General features: G+C 42.1%; 1 protein-coding gene across 1 annotated transcript in view; it reads left to right on the top strand.

The window, feature by feature from the left end:
* Nucleotides 1-27,985, top strand: part of KIT (KIT proto-oncogene, receptor tyrosine kinase) — a gene marked incomplete at both ends in the record, with an annotated part of 54,130 nt that overhangs the window by 11,570 nt on the left and 14,575 nt on the right. Inside the window, 7 exons of the mRNA XM_080343597.1 lie at nucleotides 6,655-6,894; nucleotides 10,620-10,898; nucleotides 14,278-14,414; nucleotides 17,108-17,267; nucleotides 20,096-20,285; nucleotides 20,989-21,104; nucleotides 26,354-26,468. Of these exons, the coding sequence (XP_080199723.1) occupies nucleotides 6,655-6,894; nucleotides 10,620-10,898; nucleotides 14,278-14,414; nucleotides 17,108-17,267; nucleotides 20,096-20,285; nucleotides 20,989-21,104; nucleotides 26,354-26,468 (1,237 nt within the window). The remainder of the gene's footprint in view (nucleotides 1-6,654; nucleotides 6,895-10,619; nucleotides 10,899-14,277; nucleotides 14,415-17,107; nucleotides 17,268-20,095; nucleotides 20,286-20,988; nucleotides 21,105-26,353; nucleotides 26,469-27,985) is intronic.

The following is a 27,985-nucleotide window of genomic DNA, read 5'->3' as shown; positions in this document are numbered from 1 at the left end:
AATAAGACCAACTAAAACTGTAAAGAAGACTAAGCAGTCTTCTGGCTAGGACTTCTGGACTTGTGTAAAAGAGATGGTTTTGCTTCTGCTTTTCTTTCAGACCTGAAGAAGACTTGTGTGTCTGAAAATATGTTCATTTTTCCAGCAGTGCTGGGTTTGCTGAAAGAGGATATTACCTCCCTGCAAGCCCTGTCTTGCTGATATCCTCAGACCATTGTGTCTACAACAGTGCCACTACTTTAACAGATAAAGCATATCTCTTGTTTCTGCTCCCTTATGTTGTTATAGATGAGAAACTGAAAACAGCAGTGAGTAAAGTCTGTGTGATAGCCCTTGAAATGAATCGGCTGCCCAGAATGAATAGGCATTGAAAAGAAAGTAGTCTCTTGAATTGTATCCAGTCACTGCAATCTTACATGAAAGTCCCGGACACTTTGTCCCTGTAAGTTTAGCTCCTCGGTGCATTTGTCATAGAAAATGTTAACTGGTTTAGAAATCATGGTCAGGATCAGGTCATGGTCAGGTCATTGTTTTTGTGGTGCAGCGTTTGTACAGCTCACATGGGCACTGCTGATGGCTGTGAAGAAGAGCCTACCGTGTCCTAACTGTGTGTCCCAGCCCTGGGAGAGGCAGGGAGGGGAAACTGCTCTTGCCAGGTAGCAGTGAACCTGCTGGCAGGTCCCTGAGGCTTGGCAGAAGGACTGGCCCTGGGTGTGAGCAGGTTGTGGCTGTACTGTGAAGCTGTGTTGTGCCTCTGTCTTGGGAGATGTTTGAGATAAGTTTAATGTGAAAGCGGGTGGGATGAGACACAGGGGGTTTTATTTTGTTTTGTTTCCTCTAAAAACAATCTGTTGTGGTATAGGGCTGCTACAAACTTCTTGTTCCTTTTAATGTTTAGATAGGGGTTGAGAGAGGAAATGGTCACAGAGGGACTAACCTGTTGGTCTAATGTTTTGTGGGAAATCTGGCAGAGCTGGGAATAAAATCAACACTGCTTGATTCTTCATCTTATTCCATGGCAATCTCGTGTCCTTTGTTTGCTTGACAGCTGAGGACAGTCTCCAGTTGCTTGTGAACGTGATGTGTACTTGCACCTGACATGCTTTTCTGTGCTACAGCAGTGCTGTGGCTGGGGCTGAAAACTGCCGCATAAAACATTTTTTTTCCAGGATGGTACACTCCTTAGCTAAAGCTCTTTTTGTTTGCACATCCCTTAATTGTTACAGGAACATTCTGCTGTCCTTAATCATATCCCTGATATTTGACCTGCATTTCCTATCAGTATTATCTAGAGCTGTTTAATTTTCTAATTCTTCCAGCCCAGTTTTCCAGATGTGCCTTCTGCATGCAGAGGTCACAACTGCTATACTCCCCCACTTTCCTCCTTCTCCCTTCATTTGTGGGGCTTAGGAAGCTGCTTGTAATATTTTCATATATTCTGCTTCTCTTTTCAGTTACACAGCCTGGTTTACAAGTGATCCCAGCATTGTGGTTTTTAACTTAGATTTGTTATATATTAAGGAGAAGCTAGGATAGTGGAAGTGACTCTTTTCAGCTGTGAGACACAAATTTAGAAAATCCAAAATGGCTCTTGGGCTGTCCAACTCCGAGCTTTACAATTTATTATATATATATTTTTAAAAGAACTTTATTGTTAATAATTAAATATTTGCCATTATCAACATATTTTTTTAGCATGAATAATTACCTGCTAGTTGCCCAAGAGAACAACTCTAGAGGGTCATCCAGGACTCCAGCATGCTATTCTGTCTATATAGTGTATGGATAGTGTTGCATGTTTCACAGTGGGATCCACAGCCCTTGACCAACAGTGTGATCATCTGCCCCCACTAGCCTGCAGGAGCCATGGGGGCAGAGGATGGATTTTCTCTCTTCCCCTTGTCCTGTGGGGTCCCTGTGGTCAGGTGGGCTTCACGGAGGTGGTGACACTCAGTTGAATAATTAGGTAGTGGTCCACCACCTTTTCCAAGGTGTAAGCAGGTAGAGAGAGGGTGGAGGCATGCCCAGATGTGAGTCAGATAACAGAGTAGGAATGCACACCTACACCTGGAGATCTTAAGTGGAAATATAGCCATGGATTCCTCCATCTTGTCACTGTTTACAATCCCACTGGTGACTGGTAAAGTCATGGTCCTGCCTGGTGTGGACATGGAGCTCTGGGAGGAGACAGCAGGCTCCATATACCTTGAAGTTCAGCATCTGAAGGTCTCTTACCATCCCTGGCATATATCCTGCCAACACAACTGATTCCCAAATTATTAGTGTTAGTGTCATGGTTATATGCTCATGATCTGTGTTACTGGAGTGTACAGGAGCAGCAGCAGGCTGGGAAGAGCCCCGTCCTGCCTTAGGTGTGGTACAAATGGAGCAGGCTTCCACCTGAGATGCCAGCAGTTTGAGGAAAGATCAAGAGATAGCAGATGGATGTGTGCTGTGGGGATTAGTTGTTGGTTAAACTCTCAGATTTCTGTTACTGAATTATTCCTCCAAAAAGGAGATACAAAGTCATTCCTATCTTTCTAAGCACCATTTAAATTCTTATCTTTTAAAGACGGGTGATATTTAGGTGCTTAATTCTAGGCACATCTGATAGTTCTTGTGTTTACAACCTTGTGTTCTTACACTGCTATACATTTCTTGAAGACACATTGTTTCCAGAAGGCAACAGAAAAAAACCTTCAGATTGTGGGAATCCTTTACACAAGGCATTAACTCAATTTGTCAGCTGTCTTGCTGAGAACTTGTAGGCTGTGTAAAGGAACCATAACAAGATTGTCTTGAAATATGAGTGATGATTTCAACTAGAATATCATGACTTTTGCTGTGGAGTGCCACAGTGTGCTTGTCCTCCTATGCCTTTCTTTCCCCAGCTCCAGTATGTAACATACTTCTCGTGTCTCTGGATGGAGACATGCTCTACTATGTTTTTTACCACCTTTAAAAACTTTCTACCAACTTGCTAGATAATCCTGATACTAAGTGTTACAAAATTTTGAACTCCTAACCTGAATGGGTATGATGAATGCTAACAGAAAGAGTAGGTAAAAGTCATAAATGTTGCATGAAAATATGAAAATATGTTTTTCTTAATCTGTCTGGCAATTATTATTTCTAGGATGCTTGTTTATGTGTTCAGTCATGTGAGTTTGTGTAGAGGATTAGTGGACCTCATGTGGAAAATTTCTGATGGCACTGGAAAAACAGGCGCTGATGGACTGTCTGTTGCATTTAGCACTGATAAATAAATCTTCATCTGGGGCAGATGAGGAGAGAACAAGGGCTCCCCCCAAAACCCAGACCACAAACCAAGTAATTAGACCATGCAGGTGGTCTAACAGTCCTTTGCTTCCTACTCTGTGGTGGATTTGTGACAAAAATGAGCATTTACCTGACCTAGTCTTAATCCAGTATATACCTTAAGAACAACTAAAGCTGCAAGATGAGTGAATTAAGTCTGGAGTATGTGACCTCATGCCAACTAATTATCCGATTGTTTTGCTTGAACGTCTGTTGTTATCTGTGTGGGTAGGGAAATTCAGCCAAAGAGATGCAGAGTGTGTTTTTGCATGTAAATGGTGTTGGTTTTTGAGAAATGTTCCCCCTCAGCTCAGGCATGGCTATTATACATCCAGTCCAACTGTGCAATACTGTGCTATGCATTAGAGGGCAATGGGGTGATGGTTCTTTGTAGGACTGAAGAGTCAGTCTTCAGAAGAGGAAGGGTTTGTGCCGCAGCACCCGTTGGAGTTTGCAGACATCACAGCCATGCGTATGGTTTGACAGATCCACACTCATTTAGTAGATCAGTTATGACTTTAATCTATGCACCACTACCTCTGATCTGTTCCTTTCCCCTGCAAACCTGTTGATGATGCCCTACCTTTGACCGTCATGCATCCTTTTGCCCGAGGGCTGGGTGGTTAAGCAAATTTGGGGGAGGGAAGGAGAAGCCCAATGCCTGGCTGTGCCATACAATACAGGCTGGTTTTGTCTGGGCATTTTGGAGCCTATGGTTACCCTGTGTGTCGTTAATCCACTGTATAAATACCCAGGAGACAAGTGGAGGGAGCGGTTCAGCAAGCCAGGCTGTCTCGGTAAATCAGCTTATTCTCTGTGTAGCTCTGGGGCTTTGCATGAAGTAGCCCCTGGCTGCAGCTGAGAGCATCTCCACCGAGGCCTGGGCGCAATGCAGAGGCTGCAGTGAGGTGTGAGGAGGGGACGTCCCTGGTCCCTGCACAGGCGTGGGTTGTGCACCAGGAGCTTCTGTTGGCTGCAAGTGCATTTCTGTTCCCATGGCTGAGGTGTCCCGTTATTTTGTTGTTGAAAGCAAAGGGTTGGGGAGGGGCTGTGTTGACTTGGTTTGTGCTTTCAGAGGCATCCAGCTGTCCGTGATGCTGTGCTGGTCGTGCTGCCGGGGCTGGTGCTGGCGAAGGGGTGCACAGCTCAGGCCCGGCTTCCCCCCACTGCCCATATTGTGCCAGGTGTCAGGAGCCGAGGCCAGGCCACCGCCAGCACTGTCCCTTGTGCTGGTGGAGGAGGGTTGTCCCATGGAGTTGTGAGGAGACCTGGCTGCAGGCAGGGAGTGATGCCAATGAAGGTTGTACTGGTCTTCTCCTTTCCCAGCCTTTCCTGGCTCGTCAGAGGACCTGTCACCATAGAGGGTTATACAGCATTGCATATCTGGTATTTTGTGCAGCCCACGTTGTCTCTCAAAGCACCCTATGGCTTGTGGGAAGCAGCAGAGGCAGCTTCCAAAGACATCCCCGTGAATGACCTGTATGGTCTTTCATGAGACATTCTCAGAGGTCTTTGCTTTCTGCCTTCTCGGGTGCTGAATTTGCTTTCTCCAATCTGAGATCTCATTTGCAAATCAGAGGTCTCCTTGCCTCTCCTTACGCTGCTCTCAGGCCCCTTTCTGTCCCAGGCAAAGGGTCTTCCCAGCTCTCCTGTCTGCTGAGCCGCTGCTGGCTGGGACCTGTGCTCCTCAGACCTTGGACTTTCATTCTCCTTGGTTGAGCTGCTGTGTCACAGCTCAGGCTCACACCTGCACTCGGAGGTAGCAGATTTGAATTTTTTTTTTTTCCCCATTTCTGGCATTTATTATTTCTAGGATGGTTGTTTATACGTTCAGTCATGGAAGCATATATGCAGGGTTAGTGGACCTCATGTGAAAATTTTCTGGTGGCACTGTAAAGTGCTCTCTCCAAAACTCAGGCCACAAAGTAATTAGATTCAGCAGGTGGTCTGACCATCCTTTGCTTCCTGCTCTGTGATGGATTTGTCAGGAAGAGGAGCAGTTACCCAACCTGGTCTTAATCCAGTATATACCTTAAGAACAACTAGAGCTGTGAGACATGTGAATTAAGTCTGGAGTATATAATCTCACCCCAAGTAATTATCTGATTGTTTTGCTTGAGGGTCTGTTGTTATGTGTCTGGGTAGGGAAATTCAGCTCTGAAAGGAGCCACAGAGTGTGTTTTTGAATGCAAGTAGTATTTTCAGTGGCATGACTCCGTTACTACATATGGATGTTGTACAGTCTTGTACAACTGTGCTTCACATGAAAGGGACATTAGCTAACAGCACAGTTATTGTAAACTAGGTGTTACTTGTAGGACTAAAGAACTACTCTGAAAGAGGAAGAGTTTACTACTGCAAGACCACCTCAATATGTTCAAGTAAGTCCATAGTAGTGAGAATTTATGTACATTTTCTTTATTAACTCCATTTTGTAGGTTCACTAAGACTTTCACATCAGGGGTGTGCTAACTCAGCAACCGCCTGCTTGACTTGTCTTAACAGGGGCCAGAGAAGCCTGAATGTGCTTCTTTCTCCAAGTACGCGGTGTAAAGTGGGTAGTAGTTGGGAATTGTTAATTGAGGCTGCTAATTTTACCCTGCTTTTTTTTTTTCTGAGAACTTTTAAAAAGTTGTGTTATGTCATGTTCACTGAAAGAGAAGCTGAGAGGTCATTTAGAGCAGCTTTGGTGACTAGGGGATTGGTACCTCAGTAAAAATAATTTGGTAGCATTGGGATAGAAGCTTGAAGAATATTTTCTATAAGATTTTTTTGGATGTAAGAGATGATGAATTAGGACTTCAACTATAGAAATAAGTATGGAAAACATGTACTGATCCTTTCATTAAACTGGACACTTATAATCTAAGAGTGTGAGTGGAGCTTCTGAATACGTGAGAGAGCAGTTAAAAAAAGATAACTGTTGAGCAAGGAAACTTTAGTTCTTGGCAACATACTGAGTAAATGACAAAGAATGATTAAAAGTGCTGCCATGTAGAATCAGGCTCATATGTTCTTGAATTTAATTTTTAAATAGCTTGGGTCTGTTCCCATTCAAAAGCCAAACCATTTCAGAAACTGGTGCATCTGAAACTAGTTTCAGAAGGTTTTTTAAAGGCCAGTTTCCATCTGCAGTGGTTATTTGCTCTGTGTGCCAAAGGTCTTACAAGCCAAAAGGTGTCTGTAGAATTGCACAGTGACATTGAAGCTTAGTATTTTTAAGAAATAACTCCCATAATATTGACTGCACATCTACAACTATAAATAACAATTTTGCTGCAGAAGAGTGCATTGTACTGACAGATATTGTATTTTGTGCTTTTTCTTTTTTTCCAGGTGGTTCACTGCCCCTTGAAGAATCTTCACTGGTTGTGAATAAAGGGGAGGAATTAAGGCTGAAGTGCAATGAGGATGGACCCGTGACTTGGAATTTCCAGAACTCAGACCCATCAGCAAAAGCAAGGAGTTCCAATGAGAAAGAGTGGTACACCAAAAATGCAACAGTCAGAGACATAGGCAGATACGTATGCAAAAGCAAAGGGAGTATTGTCACCTCTTTTTATGTTTTTGTTAAAGGTAAATATCAGTGAAGTAATAATTTTTTGCTTCCCTCCTTCCCTTCCCACTCCCAAAGTAATAGGACAGTAGTTGCTGGAGGAGGGAATGAATTTGAGGTAAAGACGCAGAACACAGTCTGATAGAAGAAATCTTCTTTCCTGTTCAATAGAAACAAAACTCACTCCCAACTTTGTTTGCAATGGTCTTTGCCACCTGAGCAAAGCTCTGAACAGGTTTCTCTTTACATTGCTGTTATTCTGTGGTGAAATGTACCTGAGCTCTCTTTCCAGAAATCAGTCAAGTCACTTGAATCAGTTGTATGAGTGAGTTGTACTGTGAAGAAACAAGTAGTATGTAGAAATGTCTTTTTAATTCGATGCCAGCCATCAGCATGGAGTCATACAGGGTTTGGCCCCAAGCTCTTGATTTACTGAGGCAGTTAGCTGAAGGATTTGGCTTTACGAGGCCATGTTCTCAGGCTTAAGCTGGCAGGCAGCAATGATTCCCCTGCCTCAGGCTCCTGATCTACCTTGTGACTGATCAGAAATGTCTGAAGTGGGGAAAAAGTGCCTCTGCTCTGACGCATTTTCCCAATAATTTATTACCCTTCTTCTTTGCCCAGTGTTTTCTTTTCTTCTTCTGTTGGCTCCTGATCTGTGACTTCATCAGCTGCCCTCAAGCTGACAGTCTACCATGCCTGGCATTCCCTTTTCCTTTCCAAGAAAGACAGTTATTTTGCTTCTCCTTCACATAGCTCTAGAGGTCTTTCTTCCTTCTTGATGGAAAAAAGTTCTACAGCATTCACTTTCTTGGAGACAGCATTCGTTATTCTCCAAGACAGGGAGATGCCAGCACAGCACAGTGAAGAGTGTTTTCCAGAAGGAAGATACCTGACATAGTGGCCACACAATTTAAGGTGTGCTCCTTTAACTTCTCCTGAGCTGTCCAAACAGCCAGGTAGCTACCATGGATGAGTTTTCTTGAACTTTGTTTCTCTGAGACTATGGCTAAAGAAAATCTGGCATTTATTTTACCTATATGTGACTAACATTGTTGACTTTATCTGCCATGACTGTTTTCCTGAAGGTCATGATAATTATCTCAGATGGCTGTGATCATAGAGATGTTTGTGCCTTCCATTACGTGAAAGACTCTTTCACCTCAGGATAGCAGGCAACACTCCCACTGAGCATGATTACCAAAGCAGCAGAGAAGTTTTGTGGTCCTCATGCAACGTGTTGTTAATTTCTTTGCCTTAATTGTGTGAAAAATGTGCAAGCTTCACTTTGTCAAGTTCCTGACAGTAAAATAAGTATATTTGTAGTTTGCCATAATTTTGCAATAGGCTGTTGCTTAATGGCATCTTCCATCAACTTGAAGATGCTACCGTCAGCTCAGCTGCAGCCCGTACGCTGCACCCCATACACCTTCTCCTTGTAGAGCTGGGAATGAAGAGAGATCAAGGCCGAGAACTTCAGTCCTGCACAGTCACAAATGGCACATAAAATGGTGGCAGCTATTGATCTCTTATATCCAGCTGGATTTACTAAAAGCAAATTTTCTCTTCTCTGTGACCAAGGATGACACAGTGTTGACGGACTGTAGGTGCTTGCTTACCTCTTTCACCTTTCTGCTTTGGCAGCAAGTGCCTGTGTTGTGTCTATAGAAGCAGTTCATGTCCCTATCCAAGAAAGTTTAGTGAATATCAAGCTAGTTTAGACACCTACATAAGGGAGAAAAATCTCTTGGTTTTTCATCTCAAGTCTTTTCAGAAGCCAGCAATGATAAGCACCACCACATCTTGTCTTAGAAACCTGAGGTATGCCTGGAAAGCAAGTGCTACCCAAGATGTTGCTTGGATGGAAAGCCATGAACATGACCATGAGCAGCCTTGTTTGTGCCTGGTTTCCCTACAGCAAATCCTTTCATATCTTCTCACCATGATGTCTCCCTTCCAGAGGGGCATGGAAGATGGGAGGGCAGCACCTCAGCAATTCTACTTAGCCCAGCCAAAGCTCTCCCTGCAGTTTCAGCCACTAGTGAAACAGGTCTTTGTTCCTTTCTTCTGTTTTCAAAACTTTTTTTTTTTTTTCCTGGGGAGCCATACCTTCTGTAAAGTAAGGATATCTTGGCTCTGTCCATATTGGAGAAAAAGTGGACTGAGAGGAAACCAATCAATTAAGTTTCAGTCAGCAGGGACATTTAGATGGTCTTTTCTAGCCCGTGCTCTTCCAGCTCAGGCGTGACAGCTATGCATAGCATTTCTCTATCTCTATGTGCAAAATATCACACTTCGGTTCTGTTCACACATGCTTTACTTTTTCATTTGTTAGTAGTCTCCATCCTCTAGTTCTAGGCTGATGCTTCAAAGCTTTTAGTTTGGGGGGGCTTCTTGGGCAGCAGTATCAAATGAAATTAAAACTACACCCTCACTCTAAGCTAGAAACCAGCCAGTAAATTCTCTGTTCAGTGATCAACGATCTTCAACTTAGCATTTCCTAATTGCTTACGTAAATGTCCCATGCTTCATTTTCAGCCTGGTACTTTTTGTCTTAAACCAAAGGCACATTGTCCATCACCTGTACCGAATTATCTCAGTCTTCTGTGTTAAGTCATGGTTTGTTGATCTCTAGTCATTCAAGTTGCATGAAGCTAGTGTGCAAAACAGAAAGCAAGCTTTTCCCTCTGTTTCTACATTTCTAATTCATGCTACTCTACAGGGAGGGCAAATGGGAGCTGCAATAAGCTTTTACAGAGTGTTTGTCACTACACCATCCTTTTATTTTTGTGTTTGCTATTAGTTGTGAGGTCCATAGCATTTCAAGGTCATCTGCTATTGTAGACTTCAACTTTGGTTGTAAAAGTGTTTAAAGTACAGGGTCTTCCAAAAAGATGAACCTGATTTCAAAGCAGTATATTGGCAAATTTGATCCATCTGTGCTGTATGTTTGTGTGCAGCGGCTGGCTGAGATGAAACACTTTAGAAAAGTTACCTTGTCAAAGGTTACATGATGATTACATGATGACACATTCCTGTGCGATCTGCTCTAGGTGAACCTGCTTTAGCAGGTGGGTTGGACTACATGATCTACAGAGGTCTCTTCCAACCCCAGCCATTCTGCAATTCTTTGATTTTTTCAATCAGATATGCTGCTTGTATGCCCATTTTTTTCTAAGGAGGCTAAAAATAACCCCTGTTTTCAGGGAAGGGAGAGAGAGAGAAGTTGTTTGGTTCTTCCTCTGGTAGCAATGTGTGTTCATTTAGATTATGTATTTTACAGAAGTGAAAACCATAATTTAGGTGCTTTTCAACTTCCATTTGGTCATAAATTTCTTCAAAATCCTCCAGTGGGCATGAAACCTTAGAGCCTTGCCACTAGCTAAAAGCAAATTACTTTTAATGGTCTGCAAAAATCTGTTTACTGTTGTTGGAGGTGGAGGTTGGAGGTTTTGGAGCTAAACAAGGCAAAAAAACCCCAAAACATCTCAAAATAAAGAAGCAGTAAGATTATTTTTAGTGCACATGATCCTTTAGCGCGTCTGGTAGTGAATGCTACTGCACATCTCCTGTTGTGCTGCTCATCTAAGACAAAATTTAATGTCTCTTGTTAAACATGAATTGGGTAATACTTGGTTTTACTGGCTGAATGTTTTGATCCTCACTCTGCAGCTGGGCACTTAGATCATCAGAAGTTCCCTGTGCAACGTCAACTTCTCTGACAGGTCTTTGTGTTTCTTCACAGATCCAAACGTGCTCTTCCTTGTTGATTCTCTGATCTATGGAAAAGAAGACAGCGACATCCTGCTAGTGTGTCCGCTAACAGATCCAGATGTTTCAAATTTCACACTGAAAAAATGTGATGGCAAACCTCTCCCCAAAAATATGATGTTTATTCCCAATCCCCAGAAAGGCATCATTATAAAGAACGTACAGAGATCATTTAAGGGCTGCTACCAGTGCTTGGCCAAGCACAATGGAGTTGAGAAAATATCGGAGAACATTTTCCTGAATGTGAGGCCAGGTAACACAGAATTTTCACCTTCTTGTAGAGCACCTGATATTCCCCTGTTATCTCCCAGGAGCTGATGGGAAGTGCTCTGAAGCCTCACCTTGTGTCTTGACCTTGTCATGGGGCAGCTGGGGGCTGGGTGGCTCTGGAAGCTTTTTGAAGTCTTCTCCCACTCAAAGCCAGATGTGCTTGCATACCAGGGAATTGCTCTGTGATGCTTGTGACTGCTGCACGTGGTCCAGAGGCAGGTGGTGGGCTTGGAAACCTTATTCTGGACAAGTTGTGTGAGGGCACAAGTTGATCTCGTAACATTTGGCTTGTAACTGTACTGAGCAGATTTGGCCATGAACACTTTTATTTACTGTTCCTGGTGATTTCCAGATTCTAAGAAATGTGGTTTGTGCTGTTAAACTTTGAGGACAAACCAGTGCCCTGAGGTTTGGACAGGTTTGTGCAGGCAAGGTGGAGATATGACTGGCTGACTCACAAGTCTGATACCCACAAGTAACAGCAGAGGAACTGAGTGGTGGCATTAGAGAGGGATTCAGTGGAAAGGAGGAATGTGGGGGAGCAGAGGGCCCTGATTTGTCTCCATCTTCATGAGTGAGGATGGTCACAACAGCAACCATGTGCCCAGATCATGACAAGGATTGCATGGTGGCTGAGCTGCCAGATGTATCACTTGGCTCTGCAAACCCATTGATGATGCCCTACCTTTGACCTTCATGTGTTGTTTTGCCAGAGGGCTGGGTGTTTAAATAGGTTTGGGAAGGAGGAGAAGCCCAATGCCCAGCTGTGCAGTACATTACAGGCTGGTTTTGTCTGGGCATTTTGGAGCCTATGGTTACCCTGTGTGTCGTTAATCCACTGTATAAATACCCAGGAGACAAGTGGAGGGAGCGGTTCAGCAAGCCAGGCTGTCTCGGTAAATCAGCTTATTCTCTGTGTAGCTCTGGGGCTTTGCATGAAGTAGCCCCTGGCTACAGCGGAGAGCATCTCCACCGAGGCCTGGGCGCAATGCAGAGGCTGCAGTGAGGTGTGAGGAGGGGACGTCCCTGGTCCCTGCACAGGCATGGGTTGTGCACCAGGAGCTTCTGTTGGCTGCAAGTGCATTTCTGTTCCCATGGCTGAGGTGTCCCGTTGAGTTATTTTGTTGTTGAAAGCAGAGGATTGGGTAGGGGCTGTGTTGACTTGGTTTGTGCTTTCAGAGGCATCCAGCTGTCTGTGATGCTGTGCTGGTCGTGCTGCCGGGGCTGGTGCTGGCGAAGGGGTGCACAGCTCAGGCCCGGCTTCCCCCCACTGCCCATATTGTGCCAGGTGTCAGGAGCTGAGGCCAGGCCACCGCCAGCACTGTCCCTTGTGCTGGTGGAGGAGGGTTGTCCCATGGAGTTGTGAGGGGACACATTGGTGTTTGCTCCATGGCGGGGGCTGTGTGCCCTGCCTGGGCTCAGAGCAGAGGGGCAGGCAGCGGGGACCATCTCAAGTGTGCAGTTTGCTGTGGCAAATTGAAGAAGTCTTTTTCTTAGTGACTTGGGAACTCTGATATAGTGAATTTTATTGAATACTTAATGAGAAGGGAACAAAAGTACAGGCATCTCTGGCATTCTCCTTTGATGACCAAAATCAAGTTGGTTCTTGCTGTCTCTGTTCTGTAACAAGTTTGTTTTTCAACTGTTTTTTCAGTGGTGGCCAAAGAAAGCAGTTGTTTGCCATAACTGACATTTCTCTGACATAGGAGAATGCAAGCTGTAGTATTGGGTTCTTTCGTTGTTTTATGGGATGGAAGTCTGTACTTGCTCACTACACTGGTGGCTTCAGATGGGAGGGTGCTGCCCTGGCATCCATCGCCAGTGGCCCACAGATGGTGGGCAGCTGTAGGTGGCCAGTGGGACCTGGGCACTCTGCCCATATTCTTCAGCTGGGGGGAAGCCTGCAGTAAGTAGAAGCCTCTGCTGAAGGTCATCAGCAGCAAAGCAGCATTGTCATCCTCAGTGTTGTAATTACTGTGCTGTACTGTTCAGTCCTTGTCACATTCACCAAGTAAAACTCCTACCTTCTTCTTGGCTGAAGACTTAACGTGTGTTGGAGACCCTTTGGTGGGCATTGTTTTTGTAATGACAGCTGTGGTGCTCAGACCCTCAGGCTTGAACTTCTGGTGCAGAAAGACAGGCATCCGTGAAATAGGGAGCTGTGCGGGCGTCTTCAGACATCCACCAGCCCTGCTACGATAGCACAGGGAGTATTCATGTCCACCCTTCTCAAAACAATGAGGGGCTTTATGGCCTTACAGCTCTTTTTTTGATTGTCTGTAGATGTTGCTGGCGGGTGAGAACACAGCACGCCTTCTGCACCAGTTTCCTCCTGTCTCTTGGGTGCTGCTGAATGCCGGGGGGGAATTTTTATGTGAGCCTTTATCTCTGAAGAGAGCAAACATGTTTCTTTGTTCTCTTCTGTAGAACATGAGGAAAACATTATTGTTAAAGTATGAATGGCTGAAAAGCGTGGCGTTTTCTTAAGTTTCACATAATTTACCTAAGAAAACTACAAAGCCTGTGTCAGAGGCAAGAAGAGAGTCTGGAAGGCCTTATCTGATGTATGTTGCATTTATAATTTGTAAGTGAGTCTTCCTGCATAAAAGTCCTAGTGGGAAGTTCACTGGAGTCTTGTAAATGAGGAAAATTTGAAGAAATTATGAAGAAAATGTAAAAAGAAACTGTGGAGGGAACAGAGGAAGAGCTGAAGATCTTTGCAGAGATAAGAGACACATAATCCTCAAATACACTTGACTATTGAGAAAAGACACCGTGAAGCAGAACAAGGGTACAGCTAGCCCATGGCTGCTTGTAACCACCTACTTCTTGGGTCATGAACTTGTCTTGGCTCCAGCCAGCTCTGTGAACCATCACTGTGAGCAGAGGTTCTGGTGCTTTCAGAGACTGAAGTCCTTGAGCTGTACCTGTCCTTCTGGGCTGTCTGTCAGGGGCTTTTCAGGGACCTGTCAGCTGTAGTACTTTGTAATTAGAAGTTGCAGTTAATACTAGGCTGCAGTTCTTCACTTGCTGATCCTCACTGTGTTTTCGGTTCCGGAGTGCAACTTTTTAATCACTGTGATGGAATGAATCATCTCATTGATGGTTCAACAGCGTTGAGGTTTCTTTGCGCAAGCTGCTAAGCTCTAACAAGTATTATCTACCTTTGAGTGTAATTTGAAGGGAGATTGAAGCAGAAACGTGCTTGTTGTAAAGGAACAACTATGTAGTATGTTAAAGAAATTTGAATACCTCTCAAAGGTCTGAAATCTTATTGGAAAGTTAATGACTGTTGATTTTTTATTCCCCCTTGGAAGCTCTGAAACTAATGAAAAGTAACCCACTTCTAAATTGTTTTCTAGTTCACAAAACTCTTCCTGTCATCACCTTATCCAAAAGCTATGAGCTTCTCAAAGAAGGGGAAGAATTTGAAGTTACATGTGTAATCACAGATGTGGATAGCAGCGTACAAGCCAGCTGGATTTCTCACAAAAGTGGGGTGAGTTCCTTTAATGGTATCACGAATGCCTCAGCACAGTGCACTAACTCTCTGTAGGCATTTGCATGCTTGTCTTGGGGCACCTGATGCTATAATATTATCGGTCTGGATTTGTTGCGTTTCCAAGGTGCCATATCCCACAGACTGGTGAGAGGGCAGCAACAACTGTCCAGTGCTCATGCAGAGGGCTGTGAGGAAAAGCATCTGCATAGGCTTCTCTTCCCAAACAGAAATTAAAGTTAGGCTCTTCAATGTGAAGTTTAGGTGACCTCTGTTGGGCTGCCTAAATACGGAAGCACCGAGTGCCTACACATCACATTGCAATCAATGGGAACTGCAAATATCAACACATGGACTGCAAATTACATATTCTAGTCGTTATCATTAACAGTAAAATACCTGCTAATTAGCGTGGGATTGTATGTGACAGGAATAGTAGTAAGCATTCGCAGGAATGATTAATTCATTTAAATTACATGATGTGCCTTACTAACTGGGAAACTTCTGAAAAATGAACCAGTGAACTGGCTTCTGTCTCTAGTGATCGATGAAGTTACTGCCTGGCATCACCAAATTAAGTTATTGGCATGCTGAGTGTTCCATGAGAGTTGGTTACCAGCAGCACAGCTGTTCTGCAGATGCGGACAGAGAGATCCCATCCTCTGGTCAGCTACCGTGCAGCCAGCTCTGCCTTTGAAATGAGCAGCAGGCTCTGGGTTTTTTTAAAGATGTTTCTTGGTCTTCTGGGTATACCCCGAAATGTAAATGAATTAAAAGCCCTTGTGACGACCTGTTAGTAACTCCTGCAGTCTACATTCCCATGCTAATTGGCTGGTCTTTTACTGCTAATGGTAGTGACCAGAATACGTCATTTGTATGTGTATAGAAAAAAAAGGCTTCTGTGATGCTGTGATGTTTGGATAAACCACATCTCCCCGAGCATATTGTGAACAGGAGGACCGTTCCCTGGAGCTGGGTATGCCATGCTTAGCTAATCCACCAGCCCTGGCAGAGCTGCTCTCACTAAGTGCTCACTCCTCCAGAAATCCCACTTCGCAGCTCCAAGGGTTGAGGAGGTCTAAATGACATGAAGGTGGCATGGGACATGCAGATGGGGCTTTTGGTCATGTGCCAAGGCCAACTACAAGTCCTTCATCTGAGAATTTAATTTATTCTGTTGTTCCTCCCCTTTTCTTTGTTACAGTGTGAAGAAATCAGGGTCTTCCTTTAAGGTTTTGTGCTTTATCACTTTTCATTTTATGAGTAAAAGCCACAAGGAAAATATTTTAGCCCAAATAATTTTGACCTTTCTGTCCTTTCTGGTAAATAGCATGGGATGCTATCTTTTAAATATTGACTGTCAAATTAAAGTTTGTGCTGAAACAAAATACATGAAATTCATGTTTATATAGATGAAGAATTACATTTTGTCCTGAACAGGTCAAAGCGAAAAAAGCAAACCAAAACAAGCCACTTTCCTTGTATGACTGAAGTTATCACCACTTTTGAAAACAAGGAGTCTTGTTATAAGCAAGTACATCCATACAAACCAAACTGCTATTTGTGATTATTATAGTTCAGGAGGAACCAAAGTGACTTGAGAAAATTAAATTTATCTAGAAACTCTTGTCACCTCCAAGAATTGAAATAATTCTACTAGACAATTACAAGTCCAGGTCTGCGTTTGGATTAATCAGTGTAAATTTATCAGTCTTTCCACACCAAGCATTCTCACAGAAACTAATGTCAACACCTCAAAGCATTTTTTCTTTCTTTAGTTCCAGCACACATACATAGGCATAGAGTCATGAAATACCCAATGCTTTGAAAGGAAAATGGAGTTTCCAGTTGCCTGTAAGATTAATAAATCTAGATTGCTATGGACTGAGAAGCAGAGTGGGTTCCAGAGCAAGGATGCCATGCAGAGCATCCCGTGAGCGGGTCTCTCTGCAGTGTGTCTGCAATGAGGAGATGCCATGGAATCTGGACACAGAAGAGACCCCATTTAAAATGAAACTCCAGCACCTTAAATTCTCTCTTGTCATGTGCTGGAAAGCATTGCAACCCTTAGAGAGTTCACTGACTTTTAGGCACCACTTGGGTGGTGAACTTCAGAGTTGCAATGACTTTATACAATTGCTGCAGCTTCTGAGCATTAGGAAAGACAAGACCCAGTGTTCATTTTGCATCAAGCCTTACAGCTACAAGTGTTATTAGTGCAAATAAAACCTTCTGTTGGTTCCTCACCTTTGTTAGCATTAGAAATTTAACCAGAGTAAGCTGGGTCTGGCCTTGGGCCCAACACATTTTTCTCCATAGGACTGAAATATTTGAAGAAATTAGAGTTTCAGCTTTGTGGCTTGGGCTGGTCTCTCCCATTTGGCACTTCCTCTCTCTCCCTCTTCTTCTCCCTTCCCCTGCCCCCCCTGCAATATTCTTGTGGAAGAAAACAACCTAAAGAATGAGGGGAGGGGATAGGACTTAGGAGAGGACATTATCTCCCAAAGACAGCTGATCACACACTTGTTTTTCATGGAGAGATTCTAGTGACAGGTTTGTCGTGCTGGCTTATTATTCCGGTTTAAAGTTATGAATATTAATATAGCAAAGTTATAATTACTTCTATTTTTAATTTATCTAGGAAAGATGCCGCATACACAGTGTTTTAGATGTTAATTGTTTTTTACCGACAGATTGTTACAAGCAAAAGCAGAAATTTGGGTGATTATGGATACGAAAGGAAATTAACATTGAACATCCGTTCAGTGGGAGTTAATGATTCTGGAGAATTCACATGCCAAGCAGAAAACCCTTTCGGAAAAACCAATGCCACAGTAACCTTGAAAGCACTAGGTAAATAGTTCTTGTAGAAATCTCAACATTTCTAAGAGCAGAAGGTGGAAAATGAGAAGACTGGGAAGCCCTCCCTTCCATCTCTCTCCTTTGCCCCAAACCTCAGTGGGTGAAGTTGCTTTATTAAAAGGTTATTGCTGACTGGTACCATATGAGGTGGCTCAGGAAGTGTTGTGATGTGTATGACTACTTTAATTTCTATAACCCTTTGCATGCTATTGAAATGTGATATTCGAACAACCACCCAACAGTGTTTCCATCTCTCTGGTTTGTCGTATCCTTCCTGGTTTAATTTTAAATTTAATCCAGTCTTAATGAAGCAAGTAATTTACCTTTGTCTGGTACTATTCCTACGCTTAAGTAATTTGGCACCACAAGCATATCTTTCATACCTGCCTTCCAAGCATGGGAAATTTCACTGACATTGCCATAACAAGATTTTTTACATAGTAAAAACTATATATGTACCTCTATTTAAAACAATGCAGTGAGGAACATTGCAGTGTGCATAGGCAGCATGAAGTTGTTCCAAGTTCACCCCTGTGGCAGATCCACTATCCATCACTTCCATGGATTTTGGTTCGTGTCTATTAACAGTGAGCAAACTCCATCCCTCCTCTTGTTTAATAACCGAGTCATTTAGAGTCTGCTATGTATTAACTTGGGTGACACAGAGTGCCTTTTGAATTTTAAAGCTTCTGAAATCTGTTTATTTGATCAATTTAAGGACATGTCAGTATAATTAGCAAGTTCATTCTGAAGAAGTCTGTGTGATTGGCTACAACAGTTCTTTACCATTCAAGGTGTAGTAACTGACGGAAGTGTAGCCTCGGATCCTTTTTCCTTTCCAAATCTGTTTTTCTGTTGCACGGATAACTGCTGCAACCTTGCTTGTTTGGCTTTCCCCAGTAACTTAAAGAAAACAGAAGTATTTGACCTATGTGGGTTAGATCTTTATGAGAGCAGCAGAGGTTTGAGTGCCTTTAACCTTGTTCTGCCATTCTAAGGGGCAGGGCTCATAAGTGATGGGGGATGTTTTCCTTGTCTTTTTACAGGAGAGACTAAATTCATATGTAAAAGAATGAAACTGTGTGAAGTATGAAAGAAAATCTTTTACCCAAGGGGAACAATATAAAAGCTTTTATTGTTAAAGGAGGGAAGTTCTTAACTACAGAAATTCTTAGGACTGCTATGTATGCAAATGTGGCTTTAAAAGTGATTGACTTTGGAATGTCTGGGGACTAAAATAAAGCACGGCATTATAAAAAGTAGAAAATAAAATAACAAGTTTGTATTTAGTAAAATACAAAGTTTGTATTTAATAAAAAATACCAGAGAAAAGATGAAGTCTTTCATTTTCAAGATACCTTTATTTCCCCACCCTCTCAAACATGATTTAAAATAAAAAAATCTCGTCTTTTGGATGCCTTTCACTATTCCTTGTCAAACTGACTATATTCATCTGAACTGTGCCAGTTCCCAGGGTTCTGGGAAGTGGTGTATGGCATATACTGGAGAAATCCTGGGATTGTATCAGTTTTTAAATTGCAGTGACTTTAATATTAGCCAAAAGGTTTACAAGAAACAATGGGTATTTTTGGTAAATTTCCTAATTACTTTTTTAACAATTGATTTATCTGATCATAAACAGTTTCTAGAACTGTTCTGGGGCTTGATAGCACAATAATAAAATTTTATTTGCAAGCTCTCGAGTCCGGTTTTGAATCTCAGTTGCACAGGGGATCCTGTGTTTATAAAGAAAATAGAAAAAAAGCCCTGTGAAGGAACTAAAAATCTTCAGTTTCCAGATTTAAAACCTTTTTCGCTTTTCTAATGATGGAGAGCATTTTAGAGCATACCTGCCAGCTGTGTATTTAGTTAATCTTTCTTCTCTGAAGCATCTGTTAAGTGCTCTGGCAGCTCCATATGCTTTCATCAAGCCCCACAGGCTTGTTTTCCTAAGCTCAGGTGCCCAGCTGGCCATGGCAGTTTGATTACTAGAAAATGGGAAGAAGCAGGCATCTGAGATTGACTTTTGGTCTAAATTCAAGCTCCTCCAGTAAATTGTAATTGCAATCTGCCTGTCAAACTGATAATTCCCATATGAATTTGTGTAATAGGACTGAAAAATTTGTCTTTACAAAGTGAATAATCCTGAAGCTGATGAGTTTATTAATGAAATTAAAACCACTGCAGTGAGGATGCTGCTCCACATGATACGTTGGAACTGAATTGCACAATGATAAATGGTATCTGCCAAATAAAAGATTAAGCAGCAGTAGATGAACAGAAATGCCTTAGTTTAAGACAATTGCTATCCAGGCCTGTGGTCTTAGCACGTTTTTCTCTAATTACAGTTTTCAATAGCTTCGTTTGTAATGTCATTCTTAATTACACTTGACAAAGAAACCTTAAATACTCTGGTACATTGTCACAAATGATCAATTCATCTTGCTCTTTTCTTAGCGTTTCCTTTGTATCATACAGTTAGTGACTCTGATTTTTGGAAAAATGTAAATTCTTGAGTAGAATCAAACATGGGCTTGCACTTTTCTGAAAGCAAATAGAAGGTATTTATCACCAGAAAATGGAATTATTTCTGCTAAGGCACTCAAGACTGCTTTAAGTCCTGCGCTTCATTGCTATATATAGCTAGTCATCTTGGTTTGGGCAGATGAGGTTTCAAGTTCTGCTTTGTAGAAAAGGTTTCCTGTTTCACAGTTGTATGTTTGGTCACTGATCTTGAAAGTAGTCTAAGTGTGGTTAGAGTACTGACAGTCTTCTAAATGGCCCTGAAATTGTTTTTCTTCTCCTCTTGTGGCCATCAGCTAAAGGATTTGTCCGTTTGTTTGCAACAATGAATACCACAATAGATATAAATGCAGGACAAAATGGAAACTTAACAGTTGAATATGAGGCATATCCAAAACCAAAAGAAGAAGTCTGGATGTACATGAATGAAACATTACAGAATTCATCAGACCATTACGTCAAGTTCAAGACTGTGGGCAATAACAGGTAAAATGAATGACTGTAAGTGCTATTGATTTCACTTTGGAACAGCAAACTAGAGTCTGCTCTGGAAAGATGAAAGTGGAGGTGTTGAGAAAATTGTGATTATAAAAGATCTTGTCGTCTGCGTGGTTTACCACAGTAACTGGTGCAAAGTCTGCTAACCTAGATTTGGAATAGCATTGCGCTAACCACAGCAGCTGAGGACCACAAACTCATGACTCACCTACAAGATCTCGTTCCTGCCCATTAGGCAAAAATAAGAATTAAAGAATAAAGCATTAAATAAGAAATAAAGTTGTTTGTGTTCAGAGACTCCCTCTAGCACCACAGCACAGAGCCCAATGCTCTGGACTAAAGCTTATGCTTTTATTTCTGCTGTGCGCTCTTCTCTCCTGAGCCCTTGTCCTCCAAAAATCCAGCATAGTGTCCAGCATGTGGGGTGTGGGTTGTGTATCTGGGTTCCCTCTTCAGTGAGAGCAGGAGCAGGTGGTGCTGCCTGTGCGAGGTCCGAGCCTGGTGCTGAGCTGTCACGCGGGTAGACATTTGGGAACAGCAGAACTTTTGGATGCTGCAGCGCAATGGCAGTCATAATGCAAGATAGGAGTGTCTGCATGGACAGCATTTGCAGAAGAAGCTGCCATGCTAACTATTCCCTGTTCACTGCAAGTTATAAGCATCAGTAATGCTTAATTTTTTTTCATTACAGTTATACAAGTGAACTTCACCTTACCCGATTAAAAGGAACAGAAGGAGGCATTTACACATTTTTCGTGTCCAATTCTGATGCCAGCTCCTCTGTAACATTTAATGTCTATGTGAAAAGTAAGTAAAGTGAACAGTCTGAAATATTTCATTATCACAGTCATTGTATTTTATACAACATAATGTATGCACAAGATGTCACAGTGTGGTTCAGCATATGAGAGGGTTTCTGAAGTGAAGTACATGCTGGAAAACTATTGAAATATCAAGATATAAAAGTGCATAGTACTTACACAAATCCACATACTACCCAGCGTGACCTTACGTTCTACCGAGTGTATTCTGGAGGTTACTGAAGAACAGCTAGATAGTTTATACAGGTAAAAAAATACGTGTGCACCTGGAAACATGATCTCAAAAATAAGCATGTGTCATAAACCTTTTATAATTTAAGGTGGAGCAGGGTATACAGGAATTATAATTTGCATTTTTGGCAACCAAGTTAAGCTATTAAATGTACTTAATTCGTTTGAGTTGAATGCAGAGTTTGAAAGCTCATAAAGAGATTTATTCACTTGTGCCTTTTGGCGTCTAAATACTTCTGTATAATAATATATAGCTCTCCATTGTTTTAAAGAAACGTGCATAGCTTTACAAATGCATGTGCTGTCATCTTTGGGATACGCTTGTTAAAAAAGTGTTGCTGTCAGTTGCAAACAGTATTCTTCAAGACAAAAGCTAAACTTCGAAATGAATATAATGAAACCTTCAGGAAACTCTGTCCTTCTTAGCAGAGCCATCCTTTTAGAGAATTCAGTGCTGTCAGCAGACAAATATTGGCAGACACTAAAGGCCAGGCTTAAGCAGGGGACTGCAGGCAGACTGGAGAAACTAAGATGAGGTAGACAATGTGATGCCTTCAAGCCCAGCAGGAGGAACTATATAGAAAATGAGTGCATGTGCTGCAAATACAGTTCTGTATTGCTGCTGTGCTTCAGCAGCAATGTGTCCTTCTCTGGGCATAGGCTAATGCAGAGGGCTGTTGACGCTTCCACAGATGCACAAAATCCTAGATATTAATTTCTGAATTCTTCTTATTTATCACTGTAAGTCAATATTTGTAGCATCACTATTAGCAGTGCCATATTTTGCATCTAGAAATATCACTTGGGCTTCTTTCAGAACCCAGCATTTCTTCCTTCATCTGTGGATGTTGTCACTTTAATTTGTATGCCTTTTCTGTATGACTGTGGATTATGCTCATTCTGCTATTTTACAGATAAGTGCAGCAAATTTTTGAGTCATAAGTTTAATTTCTGGGAAGGAATGAGAGAAATTGCAGGTTACCCATGATGCCCTCCATTCAGATGATGCTGGATGGTGTTTTCTGACTTGGAGCATCATATGTGTGCTTGGAGCAAGGGGCTGTTCATGGGCCTCCCAGCTCTGCCAGGCTCTTCAGTTTTGTCATCATCAGGTGTCAGTTCTCAGTGCAGAGCTTTGTATTGTTGCTTTTGAGAATCTGCTACTTGATAAAAGCTGAAAACCCCTGTGGGTCGTGGTTAGGAAACCAGAATAAGAAGAGCATGGTGAAGCAGTATGGCCAAGGTGGGAGGGGGCATGGGTGGCTTAGTTCTTCGGAATGGCTTGTCTGTGCAACCAGTAGCATTCAAGTCTTCTTCCCTATTGCTTCATCTATGGGCCTTATAATTAGTAAGATCAGTCTAGGGATGCAGTGAGGACTTTTAAGCTGTCTCAGTAGAGCCCAGGTTACCATGCACAGCAGCCATGAGTGGACTGCAGACATTGCTGAAGCAGATGGATTTGACACACTTGATTCAAAAAGAGTTTGTTGTGAAACTTCAACTAAGCTCCTGCAAATATATTTTTTTTTTCTTTTTGAAAAGAGTTGTAATCAATTGATCCTTCTAGGGGTTCATTTTTAAGAAAAATAACCTATTTTCAGTGGCATGTAAAATGCTCGTCATTTAGGTATGAAACACAAACTGAATGACAACATACCATATTATTTGACATAGCAGAGTAACTGCCAAAGGAGAGTCTTGTGTGGGTGGGTCAAATCCTGACCTATTGATGCGTGCTGACCTGGCATTATTGTCAGCAGGGATTTCACACAAATTGCTGAGATGCAGCTCGTGATGTTTACACGTGTGGCTCGAGCGAGTAATCAGCAGAAAGTAATCAAACAGGTAAAACAGGATTCATAATCAGGAGAATGTCTTCACGTAAACAAAAATCGATGCTGAAGCATTTGCTGAAAGTGAAAAACCCTGTGCAGAAATACTTGCCTTGGATTTAAACACATTTAGTAATTGCAAATGCTAATCTGAAACAATACTGAATTGCTTAAAAAAATAATGTAGTCAGTCATAGCAAATGTGACATAAAGTAAGGAAGGAAGGAGCTATGAAATTAAGAGCCAAAAAGAAAATTACAGCTTGACAAGCAGCGTACTCAACTGAGTTACAATTAAGAAATTGTAGAAATCTCCAGAGTGGCAAGGTACGGTACATCTAGCAATTAGTAGAGGAATCTTCCAAGTGGTGTCTGAGTTTAGTGCAGAATAATATCTGGCCTTAATTATAGTCAACAAAATATTACCTATGCAATTGGGTCTCATGCTACAAAGAGAAAACTGATCACTGTGTTATAGGTGAAGCTCGGTGGTTTTCCTGTCATTGGAATAGACAGTGAACAAACAGGAATTCACTGTGCTATTATAAAAAGATACATTCTGATCCAGAAAATGTGGCTCTAGGAGGAAAGCCCTCTCTCTTTGACTGTGATGACAGACAATACCTATTAAGTGTTGCTTTTTAGACATTTACTTTGTTAATGATGAAGAAAAGGAAATCTGTAATAGAAAGCAATTAAGTGCACAACCTTATTATACAGAGCATTGAGATAAAATAGGAGTAACCTCCTATTAAATAAAATAAACCATCTTCGCTATGTTCAAAATCAACTTTAATGAAAGCTGAAAAGAAGTTAATAAATTTAGTGAAATTAGAAGTTTAAGACACCTAATGACTGACTGTGGAAGGCAATATGCATATATGCCAAGCAATGTAATGAAACATTAAATATTTAAAGGGTTCAAGCCAAAACAGTAAGCAAAATCTAGTCATGAAGAGCCTGTCTGACACCAGGGGCGATTAGGCAGTGAAAGTCATAAAATCTAGCACATTAAAATCTCTTTTAAAGGGGATACTTGGTGGTTGCTTGGCATCTGTTTGCCAAAGCCAGTCCATCTTTGCTTCAGCATCCCCTGGAGCACCTACACTGATCAATGAGGAAGAAGCTCCAGCTCCCAGAAAGGGGTGGAGGTGCTGGGACACTCAGCTGGGGTGACAGTGGTGGCAGCCACCTCTTTCCCCTTGGGTCCAGAGCTGTGGGGTGCTCTTTGCTGCCACAAGTGAAACACATCTTTTAATTTCTCTGAGCCAGGGAGGCTTGGGAGTGCCCTGTGCTGGTGGAGAGAGGCTGATCACACCCGTAGCCACATCAAAGTGCCTCACCAGGGATGTCACAGCCATTCTGAGGCTGCTGCATCCTGTGGCACCAGGGCTGCACCACCCTGCCCGGGCTGCTGGAGGCCTTAACCCTGCCTGGCCTCTCATCTCCCTCTGCTGCTGCAGGAGTCATCCACATGGACATGCTTGTGTTGCACTAGGTTTTAGTAACGGAAAAAGCCTATCTGATGTGGGCATTTTCATTTCCTTTACTCAAAGTGTTCGATGCAGCCCAAATCTGGCACAATATTTTTTGAGAGGCGTTAATGTTAATTTTCCTCTTATACTTGACTTTTCACCTAATTTCTTGCATTATACATTGTGTTGTAATGTTGCCTAGAACATAGCATATGCCTAAACAAATTGCTTGCACATGGGTAGTAGATTAGCTATTTGAAATTTCACAATCCAACCATTTTGACAAGAGTTTTGGAAATGTGGATTACGTGTATTCCATGAGCACTGAAATGGATGAATGAGGTGCTCTGCACTCTCAAAAAGTTCCTCACCAAATGAGTAATGCTGAAAATCCGTCTCAACATTTGCAACAATGTTTAGTCCTTGGTGGTTTGCATAAAACACAACATGTGGCTTTAGGAATGAAAGAACATTTGGTTCCTGTAACATGAGTCATGAGGAGATGCTATGTGATTGAGAATATACGTGTGCTTTATTGCCTCTAATTTAATCAGCAAGTAGAATATTCATTCAATCTAACACCATGCAGTCTTTGACATGGATTTTATGTGAAATGAATAGGAATTTTCCCACTGTAGTCTATGCATTTTCACAACTTTCTGGAGTATTAGAAGTTCATCTTACGTTTCTGTAAGGTTGTATTAACCAGTAATGGAGTCTTAAATTGTATCTGTCAGGTGAGCAGCTTCATTGCAATATAGTTGTTATTTTTCTGTTGACATTTTTGGGGGTAATTTTGCAAGGAAGCTAAGGTAGTTGTGGGAAGTAAGGCCTCTAATTCAAATTTCTCTGAGAAAAAAAACTTTCTAGTGTTTGCCAGAACTGTGTTGGCGGTGCCTTCGGCTGAAGCCAATGACATTTGACTAACGACTGTAAAGTCCATCAGATTGCTTTGGTTTCCTACCATACTTGAATCAGCAGCTCCTGAACTCTGCACAGGGCCAGCTCCGGTGCAGGATGCAGTGGGAGGCATCGTCTGGCCAGACTGCTTTATAAACTACCAAGGCAATCACAAATTATTGTTTAGAAAGCTAATAAGTTCAGCAAAATGTTAGCTTCCTCTGTGTGCAGTGTTTCAGAGAGTTAGGCAGTAGGGCGTTTCAGTAGCGGTATCTTAGAGGGATGTATGTCCTCTGTGGGGACTCTGTCTGCACCGGTTGCCTTGCACTGTAGTTCCTTTTTTGACTAGAGTGGTAATACACAGGGCAGATGTAAGGGAGATGTGGTTTGACAGATTTAGTACGCTTATAACTGTGAAGAAACTGTCCTGTGTACAGGCGGGTAAAGTCATGCTGTGCAGGAATGGGAACTGCGCTGTTGTTCCAAGCACACACTTCTCTGGGTTGTTTAAACTCTGGGCTTTGCTGGTTTAGGATCATCAAACCAAATACTCAGTGGAGGTAAGGGATTCTTCTGAAATCCAGCCCCAAGCATTCAGTATAAGAACTGACGTTTTCACAGGTGGTCAGTGCTTGCAGAACACCAAGTCAGAACTGGACACACTTGAACATGCCGAGATCTGTTCACCTCAGTAATTCCACTGACAATGATACACACAAGCTGCCCAAAGTGAAGAGCAAATGGCAATGCAAATTCTGTGTTCCTCTGATGTATGACTCTCATTTTTGTTTGTTGCAGCAAAACCAGAGATTCTCACTCTGGATATACTTAGCAATGGTATTCTCCAGTGTGTCGCAGCTGGATTCCCAGCCCCTACCATATACTGGTATTTTTGCCCAGGAACTGAGCAGAGGTGAGTTTAGTAAACCAAAGTCTCCAAAGGTTATTCTAGATGTGACACAACCAATTTATAATGAAAAATAAAGAACATAAAATGACTCGGTAACAGTTATGTTCAAACATTGCATCACTGTTTACATAATTTTCAACATTGCATTATTTGCAGTGGTTTAGGGGGAAGGCAGGGGCACATTTCATTATTCCTCTTTGCATTCCATCCTTGATAAGGGAATACTCATAATTTTCTGCTGCAGAAAAGTAACAGTCAAACTTTCTCTCTGCTGCAGGCTAGCTACAGTTTCTATCGGTTTGGCCCCAAAGGACACACATTCTGTACGCAATTTCATAGAATGACAATCACAGAATCACATGTGAATATGGCTGTTATCTTTTGTTTTATTGTGTAATGCTAAAATTTTTCAAGACATAAAGTAATTAGATTTCTGTTCACTTGAAGCATGTGACAAGTAAACAAGTCCAGAGTTATTATGGATAAAACCTTGCGTCTGGTTACCATGTTTCTAAAAAGATTGTAGAATTTCACTGTGAAATGAGGGGTGACCTCATTAATGTTTATAAATATGTAAAGAGTGAGTGTCACGAGGATGTGACACCACGCCTTTCTCGGTGACAACCAATGATAGGACAAGAGGCAGTGGATACAAACTGGAACACAGGAGGTTCCACTTATATCTGAGAAGAAACTTCTTCACAGTGAGGGTAACAGAGCACTGGAACAGGTTGCCCAGGGAGGTTGTGGAGTCTCCTTCTCTGGAGACATTCAAAACCCGCCTGGACGCCTTCCTGTGTAACCTCATCTAGGTGTTCCTGCTCTGGTGGGGAAATTGGACTAGATGATCTTTCAAGGTCATTTCCAATCCCTAACATTCTGTGATTCTGTGAAGTGGGCATCTGTGAAGTGTGTTTTAAGGTTTTGGTTGATTTCCACCATGGTTGTACATCTCATACTAGCAAGTCATGAGTCTCACCTGTATAATTTGTTTTATGCCTAAAATAATTGTTATTTCCCTAATTTTTTTTAAATAGTACTTTTCTGAATTTTAACCGTGTGTTCAACATCTCAAGAGAACAGAACTGGCTATTTTCTGGCTACATATAAGCTTCATGGTGTTGTACGTACATCACAGAATTTTTTTATGTTGTAGTAAAATGGTGATTGGGCAAAGTTTTCAAGAGTAGGTTATAGACCACAACTGCTTGAAGCTAAAGCTGAAGATGCACGTTGAACAGTACAAAGCCCACAGTGGACTTACAGACCGGTAGATATCTCTAGCCAAAAGTGAATACCAAAACCTCATGGTGTCCAGTTGGGTCAGGCTTGATGTTTTTATCCACTTCACTCACTACATACAAGACAATGAGACATCGTGAGTGGGCTAAGTATCAAGGATAAGATCTTCACCTGAATTCCTTTGCAAAGCAGTGTGATTTAGTTATCTGGTGGTCTGGCAGTGGCTGTCTGCCTCTACAGCAGGACCTGTCATCTATTGCAGGTAGCTTTTCATGGCA

Source organism: Nesoenas mayeri, assembly GCF_963082525.1.
Source record: "Nesoenas mayeri genome assembly, chromosome: 4".
NCBI classification, from domain to species: Eukaryota; Metazoa; Chordata; class Aves; order Columbiformes; family Columbidae; genus Nesoenas; species Nesoenas mayeri.
The sequence above is the reverse complement of the archived record's forward strand: the minus strand, read 5'-3'. Positions and strand labels throughout refer to the sequence as shown.